The sequence below is a fragment of the Psammomys obesus genome, unplaced genomic scaffold (genome assembly GCF_907164565.1).
Source record: "Psammomys obesus unplaced genomic scaffold, mPsaObe1.curated_primary_1811, whole genome shotgun sequence".
NCBI lineage: Eukaryota > Metazoa > Chordata > Mammalia > Rodentia > Muridae > Psammomys > Psammomys obesus.
The window spans coordinates 32719372-32727468 of NW_026592118.1; the positions used below are offsets into that span (position 1 = coordinate 32719372).

Here is an 8097-nt window from a genome sequence, read left to right on the forward strand (position 1 = left end):
AGATAGATAGATAGATAGATAGATAGATAGATAGATAGATAGATAGAACTAAAGAATTCCCAAACCTAATTTTTTTTCTTCGTGTTGGGACAATTAAGCTACGACTTGTAAAGCACTAGGGAAGGTGCCCAGCACAGAGGAAGCACAAACTGTAAACAATCCTTAATAAAAGTCTGATTTCCAGGGAGGAGCCTAACTTCTCCCATGTCATTGGTCCCACTTTCCCCAGAAGGCTGACTTGCCACATGCTAGACCATAGTCAGTATGGCAGACAGGGCAAGATGACACTCTGGAAGCAGCATGGCAGCACTGGAATGACACATTTAGCACTTCCTAGTAGGCCTTAGGTCTCCTCCCACCACAGTTTGGAGTTTCTGGGTCTTCTTTATTGCAGGGATGGCAGTACTAATATCTAAGTTAGAAGACAGACTCATTAACTGAGTTAAAACTGAAAAGCATTTGGGATGGGATTTGGTATCTATTAACCTTTGGGTTAGCCATTATATTTTAAGTGCATGCTACTTCCAGGATGTAGCATGTGTTTCCATCCAGCTTCTGGATTTGCTGTTCCTGACACTGGGGTGAATCCTTCCTTTTGCTGTTTATTCCTTCTGGGATATAGCCACATTTCTGGGATGGCTTCCCTGAGATCAGCAGAAAGGGGTTCCTTCTCTGGGGTCTCTAGTTAGTTTTTTTTTTTTTGGGGGGGGGGGTAATTTTTTTGGAGGCCAAGGGCCAGTTGGTATTTGCACTGGGGCTAGCCTCATTTGCAATACTGGACAGATCAGAGTATGTAATCCCAGACGAATCAATGGTCACAGCAAACACACCCAAAGACAGGGGAAACATCAGTGACATAAACACTAGTCCTCCAGAGTTCTCTTTTTTAATTGATGCTTTCATTTTATCATCAAATTCTTTTTAATTCTAGGCTGATTTAAGCCCAGCAATGTAGTAAATGTCTGGGTTCACACTGAAAATCTCTCAAGTCTTATGGCTGAACTTAAGTGGGCATTCTCTAACTTTTCTGCTTCAAGTAGTTTGGTTCTATCATACTTAAGGCATAAACTTAACCACAGCCAAAGAAGCTGCTGATCTAACCTTAAAAACAATTAGTTTCAGATCATTATTTCATGAAAAAACAACTCTTTCACTGTTGAGTAGTGATTTGATGGGAAAAGTCAAAAGATAGAGATACAAAATAAACAAATGATTACATTTGAATAACTACAAAGATCCAGAAATCAGGCTGAGATTAGGCTGTGGCTACACACCTTTCCAGTCAATCTACTTAAACATTCCAATGGTTCACTATAACAAAACTAGTAATAAGCCTGGAATCCTCTCTCAACTGTTGAGTTCCCAAGATCACAGAGCCAATTTTGTAATATTCCATTGGGAATGGGATTTTCTCTTTCACGGCTCCTCAGTTCTTTACAGGAAATGTCAATTGTATCCGTAGGTGAGATTTTTCCCGTCTACTTTCAGCTAACTGCCAAAATGGCTTATTACACTCCAAGGAAAAAGCAAGGAGCACAGCCTTTAACTCAGGATTGCCCAGAACTAACCAGATTCTGAAAGAAACTATCAAGAAGCACAATGCCCAAATGCAACTCAAAGGGTTGACAGTCATTCTTGGATGAATCTGGACCCACAACAGCTTCATCTGGGACTTCTCAAGACTACAACTATAATGTCCCTGGTCCCTGATCTACAATAAGAGACATACAAGAAATGGCCTGATGGAATCCACAGATGTGTGTTTGTGGTCCTCAGTAGTTTTTGAATGCAGTTCAGATACATCATAAACATCTCCATGAATTCAAGGCCACCCTAAATGCACACAGCAAACCACAGATCAGCCAAGGCTCCATAGTAAAAGAAAAAAGACTGGAGACAAACTGCCCAGAGAAAGGTGGAAAATGAACTTCCTCCAAGCAGTAAATCCATGTCTCTGCCTTAGCACCTAGAAAATGCAGCTACCTGTCATAACTTGATTTCCATTAACCTAAGTTCATCTTACTTTCTCTTTTTTTTTTCTGCTGTTGTTGTTTTTCAAGACAAGGTTTCTCGGTTTAACAGCCCTACTGTCCCAGAACTGACTCTGTAGACCAGGCTGGCATGTGCCTCCCACGTACTGAGACTAAAGGTATGCAACACACAGCCCAGCTTCACCTTAATTTCTTTTTATCCTGGCTTTCCCATCCGTTCACAATAGGTTTTGTGATGGCCTATTGGATGGGAATAGCATGTCTATATACGTCAACCATCAGAATTGAAAAGAGGTGACTTTCAGGAAATAAATAAGAACACGGGTTTCCAAACAGTAAAGGTGCAAGGAATATTTCGCTTTCCCTGTCTCTTGTAATTTGGATAAAAACCAACTGTCCCTGATAGGATGTGACTTAAGAAAAATGCAACTAAAAAGTTGAGGCTGCTTCATTGCTTATTACTTCATGTTTACCAAGTCCTCCGTTCCATTTCTAGGCATATGCCTCAATTTAGTGCCCACCGTTATTTTATCTTCAAATCAAGTAATACTACTTAACTCCTCAGTAGATCTATAAATGAAGAGTGGGCATTTACCGCAGAGAACGACTCACGGCAATGTCAGGATTCTAATACCGTGTGAAAAGTTAAGGCAAAGAAAAGGGCTAGTGGCTTGAAAGAGCTAGTGTAGCTTCCAAAATAAAAGAGCTCATTCACAAACACAGGTATAACTACATGCAGTACCATGACCGAGGATTACACTCTAAGTAGTTACAGAGAAAGGCCACTTAAGGCACTCGGTCTAGGAACAAGAAACCTGCGGATTTTGGGGAGCCAGCAGAGACTCTAGTCTCAGAACAGCATTTAAATATATTTGTCTGCTTACAATTTCCATTGCAAATGTGATTAGTTTGCTTGAATAAATAAGAATATGATGTGTTGGCCATGTTTTCCTCTCGAGGGTTATCACAGAGTTTTGATTAAGGACAAATGTTTGAAATGTTGGGTATATTTAAGTTCACTGCACTTAAAATGATCTAAGAAGTTGTATAGGCTTGATTAAAGGGCTGCCTTCGTGAACTTAGAATTAAAAGCAATAAATTCCAATGATTCGAGTGATTGGGACTGAATATGGTATTCTGCCAGAAAAGTTGAAATGCAGTCCAGAGAGGCTGAAATGTTGTGCAGGTTTGAGGAACCGGTGAAAGAGGAAAGGTCAGTCTCTGAGAGCTGCCTTCTTTCTGGGTTCGTGAACGATTCACATTACACAGAATTCCTTTTAAGTAGAACTTCACAGGAGTGACAAGCTCCTAGGACAATCTGTTTTGTCATTTCCAAAAAGAAGCCTCTCCAAGGCTCGGAGGCTGACTTGTAAGTGTTGTCAGATGGAGAGAGGGAAGGGAAGGATGGGAGATGGGAGATGGGGGAAGGGAAGGGTCCCGGGATAGCTACGCACACGCGCAGGCCAAGTCTCCCAAGCAGTTTCCAAAACGGAAGTCAAGGTGACTTCCCTACCCGCGGGAGGGCGGAACCCTCGAAACGTAATAGGATCAAGCTTCAGCCCCAGTTGGGGCCCTGGAAGGAGAAACCCAGGTCAACAACAGCCAGGTCAGAAGGAAGAGCACCCCGAAGAGGCAGAAGGGTTTGTGTGACCCTGGACTCGTCCCTGCCCCAGGCTACCTGGCCCCATCCGCGCGCTCCTCCTTGTTGGCGCGGGCTGTCCCGCGGGACACCGCTCCTGGCCGGGCCAAGTGGGAGTGTCCCGGCTGGCAAAGTTTCTGCAGCACGATCGGGCCGCGGTACCCACGCGGCCACGAGTGCGGTCCCCTGTGGCCTCCCGCCGCTGCAAGGTGGAGCCCCACATCCACTCCCACCCCCTACTGCACCCCTCTGGGCACCAGATCGCCCCTGCCCGCCGCGCTTACCTTGGCGGCAGCCATTCTTCCGCCGGGGTTTGGGGGGCTGTGGGACGTGCTCTCCGGCAGGCTTGTACTGGGGACCCCGGCGACTCACTTCCCGTCCCGGCAGAAGTGGGGGTGGCGATTCGGACCAGCGGCGTGCGCGCCTGGCCTGCCTCCCCACGCCCTCCCAGCGCGGGTCATGCGGGCGCCGCCAGCCCATTGGCTGGGCCGACCAGGGCCTCCCGGGCGCGCGTGATCCGAAGGCCTCTGCCCTGTACCGGGAAGAGCCCGGGTCTGGGAGCTGCAGAGGGACCAGGACACGTGACTCTAGCCGTGCTGTCCGGTTTTAGCAGCCACTGTGGTGGATACCCCGGGGCCATGAAGAAGAGCAGGTCCCTCGACCTTGGGAAGGAAGCTGCTCCTTGGGCCTGGGTCAAGAGAGAGCCAAGTAAAGTGGTTAGCACACAACGCCTGAAAGTTGACACACAGACTGTCTCACGTGTATACCTAATTGGGACAGGTTCTTGCCGGGTTCATCTTGGGTTTTGCTTCAAGATGGACCCCACTGCAATGCCATCACGAATCCAAAAAGAGTTGGCTAACAGAAGATAATAAACAACTAGCCAGCCCACTTTGTAGATCTAACTTGATAAATTCTTGAATATAGTAGGGAAAACAGAACAGGTCTGCATTTGTGACAACCCTATTCTAGGACAAGAGTGGTCAAGGCCTTAACGAGATAACAAACCACAAAAAAGCCTAAAAGCTAGTGAAAAGGCCAACTTGTGTTAGCTTTCATGTAACCTGCTAAGGCAGTAGCTTGCTCCTGGGACACTGCAGGAACAATAAAGACTGGAAAGGCTCTCAGAAATTACTCCTAAGTACTTCAGTCCAATGGGTAGATGACAAGAGATGTCCCAGCCATACAGAATGAGGGGAGACAGGAGACCCAGAATTGCTGGGGAAACCAAGGAGTTGGTCAAAGAAGGCAACCTAAACTTAGGGACTACTGGAGGAAGAGTCTGGGTGACAGAAGGGGGCTGTGTTGTGGAGGGTATTAGTTGCCCTGCAGAGGAGTTACACCACCTGAGGGCTTTTAAGGCCAGAAGCAGTATATCTAAATTCCAGCGTAGTTGGGTCTCCATTCTGTTGCCTAAATGTATCCCAGATTCACAAGTTAGAAACTGAATCACCAGTTGTAACATACTCAAGTCCTACAGACTAATGCATACATCAAGGTCTCCATAAAAAGGGCTTGAAACCCTTATATTCCCAGCACCAGGAAAGGAGCAGGTGGACCAAGGCTTCCAGACCACCCTAATCAACATAAGGGGACATGTCAAAAAGAAAAAAGAAAGGGAAAAGAAACAGGTTCGTAGCGGTAAATTTCCTCTCATCTTCTGCCATGTGAAGCCATAGCTCTGGAATATATAGCACTCGGGGAGCCATCTTGGAAACAGAGAGGCAAGGCCCTAACTTGTAGGAACCTTGATCCTGGACTTCTCAGCCATGGTGACAACTAGGAGGAGTTTTTATCCTTAGTCTCACATACTGTGTGGCAACAGCATGAACCAGGCTGACAATCGGTTTGATGCATGGAGGATGGGTCAGGACTAAACTACCAGAATATTCAAGCAAGATTGCATGAGACAAGACACAGGATGAACAGAACACATAGTGTATGAATACAGTGGGCCTTAACAACTGATTGCATGTAGGGGTTATATGTGGGGCCTCATCATCGGTTGCACATGGATGTGTGGTATAGGTGTCTAAAAGATGCCCAAGATCAATAATACCAAAAAAGGGGTCCAGGAAGGTCTGTCTACACAAGTTCATATTTGCAGCACACAGACCATGTTAGAGAAGCCCAAGAAAGCAGCATTATTTGCCTTTCCTAGGGCCCATGGGGCTTCTCCATCTCTGAGACCAGTGAGCATCTCGTTTCTCCCTACCTCTGCTTCTCAACTTTTTGCTGCCTATCACCTCCCAGTCTCCCATTTTAGAAGGTCAAGGTAATCCGGGCATGGTGGTGCACGCCTGTAATCCCAGCACTCAGGGAGATGGAGGCAGTGGGATCTGTAAATTCAAAGCCAGCCAGGTCTACAGAGGGAGTCCAAGGCTATACAGAGAAACACTGTCTCAAAAAACTTTAAAAAGAAGAAGAAGATCAAGGAGGCACGTGTTTATAAACCTAACCCAGCACTTGGATAGTGGAAACAGAAGGATGTAGAGTTCATCTGGGATATATGATGAGATATTGCCTCTAACAAACGAACATGAAAAAGCACTTTCAATTGCATTGAACAGTTAGGGACCACTCAGAGAATCTATTCTATCTCTCTACCTCCAATTCTCAATCACATTTCTGAACTTTCTGTCATAAAAAGAAATATTATCAATAGGCCCCAGGATGTGGACATCTTTCAACCCACTGAATACGTCATACTGTAAAAAAAAAAAAAAATAGATTGTAAACGTGTTTAAGTTATTTTAATTTACATTTAAAATAATTCTCAATTAGTTCTCACAGTGACGTAAGTAATTTGTCTCATTTGTCCCCTCTCTCTCCACCACCACCATTTAAAGTAGCTGGCAAGGTTGAACTATGAGCACAAGAGTTCTAACCTTAGTGTCATAGATTAGTCCATTATTTGGAAATTGAAAATACAATCAGTTAAGATGAAGCCATACTACAGTAGGGAAGACCCTTAATATGACATAACTAGAGTTTGTATACAGAAACATGGGTTATGCATGATGGTTCATGCTTTTGATCCCAGCATTCTTCTGGCAGAAGCAGGCCTAATCTACACATCGAGTCCCTGAGAGCCAGGACCAGAGACTGAAAACAAGACCAAAGACACAGAAACACTCTGTAACTATTTCATACTATAAAAGTAGAGATTAGAGTGATGGAGCTGTTGGCCAAAGAGCATGAAGAATCTACACCCACCACCTTGCAAGGCTCCCTTGCCTAGCAAGGAATAGGAAAGGACTCTCCCCACCTCTGAGAAACACAGCCCCACCAGTTCCTTGGTTTGGGACTTTGAATCCACCAGAAATGTGAAAGAACAAATTTCTGTAGTCTGAAGACACACATCTTGTGGTATTTTGTCCTGACAGCCTTCGGAAACTAACACAGGTCTCCTAACCACCTGTGTTTTATAGCATATTTTGCCAACCTTGCTGGCCGGGCAAGCAGCCAACCCAAACTTCGGGGAAAGCTCACCGGCTGAAAGGCATACGTTGTGAGCGTGAGCCCTGGTTCAGAAGAGGGAGTGACGTGGCCAGTTCTGAGAGTTCACTGTTCCCAGCACAACTAGGCCTTGTAAATGCCCTTTGACCATGCTCTTTAATGATCTCATTTTGTTCTTTCAGTTAACAAACAAGCAACAGCCTCCACCATCGCCGTCATGCCAGGTTGGACTGATAGAAAGGCTATCGAGTGGAAAAGAAAGCCAAGCACACCAGCTACAGGAGGTTTTAGCCAGGTGACTATAAACTGCAAGGTGGATTGCATTTAAGACAGACTAAAGCAAGCACAATCAGAGTGAGAAGCTCCCAGCTGTTTATATCTGGGCCTGGGGCCAGTTCGGGACACAGGAGTGTTGCACACGCCTTTCCTAAGAGTGGGCTAAAGATAGGTCAAAAATAACCTGTTCTTAAGAGACACAAATGAGAAAACTATGTCAGCATTTTTAGAGTTAGGAAGGAAGGAAGGGGAGTGAGGAAGTGAGTCAGGAGACATGAGACACCTTTGGGAAAGTGTGATTGAAAACAAGTCCACAAATTTTGTGGTATTATACTCTCTGTGGACAAGGCTTTCTTGATTTCTTTAGTTTCTTTATGTATCCCTGGCTGGCCTGGAACTCAAAGAGAGCTACCTGGGTGTGGCAGTGCAGTTTAAATGCCTCTAAACCCAGCACTCAAAGAGGCACAATCTCTGTGAGTTCAAGGCCAACCTGCTCTACATCTACATTGTTAATTCCAACCCCGGCAGGGCTATCCAATGAGTCACTGTCAAGGATGACAGAGTAAGAGAGGACAGTCGGAGGAAGGAAGACAAGAAGAGAGGGAGGAGCAGAGGGAGAGAGGGAAGGAAGAAGGAATGGAAGGAAACACTTAGAGATTTGGTAGCTTTAAACATCAGTAATTTATTTTCTTAGGATTCTGAAAGCAAGTTGTTGGCAGAGTTCGTTTCTTC

The 8097-nt window shown here is 45.3% G+C and overlaps 1 protein-coding gene across 1 annotated transcript in view; it reads right to left on the reverse strand.

Moving 5' to 3' along the window:
• Positions 1-4081, reverse strand: part of Slc25a13 (solute carrier family 25 member 13) — a 158203-nt gene extending 154122 nt beyond the window's left edge. The window contains exon 1 of the mRNA XM_055612918.1: positions 3915-4081. Coding sequence (XP_055468893.1) covers positions 3915-3929 — 15 coding nt within the window. The 5' untranslated portion in view covers positions 3930-4081. The remainder of the gene's footprint in view (positions 1-3914) is intronic.
• Between the last annotated feature and the right edge of the window lie 4016 nt (positions 4082-8097).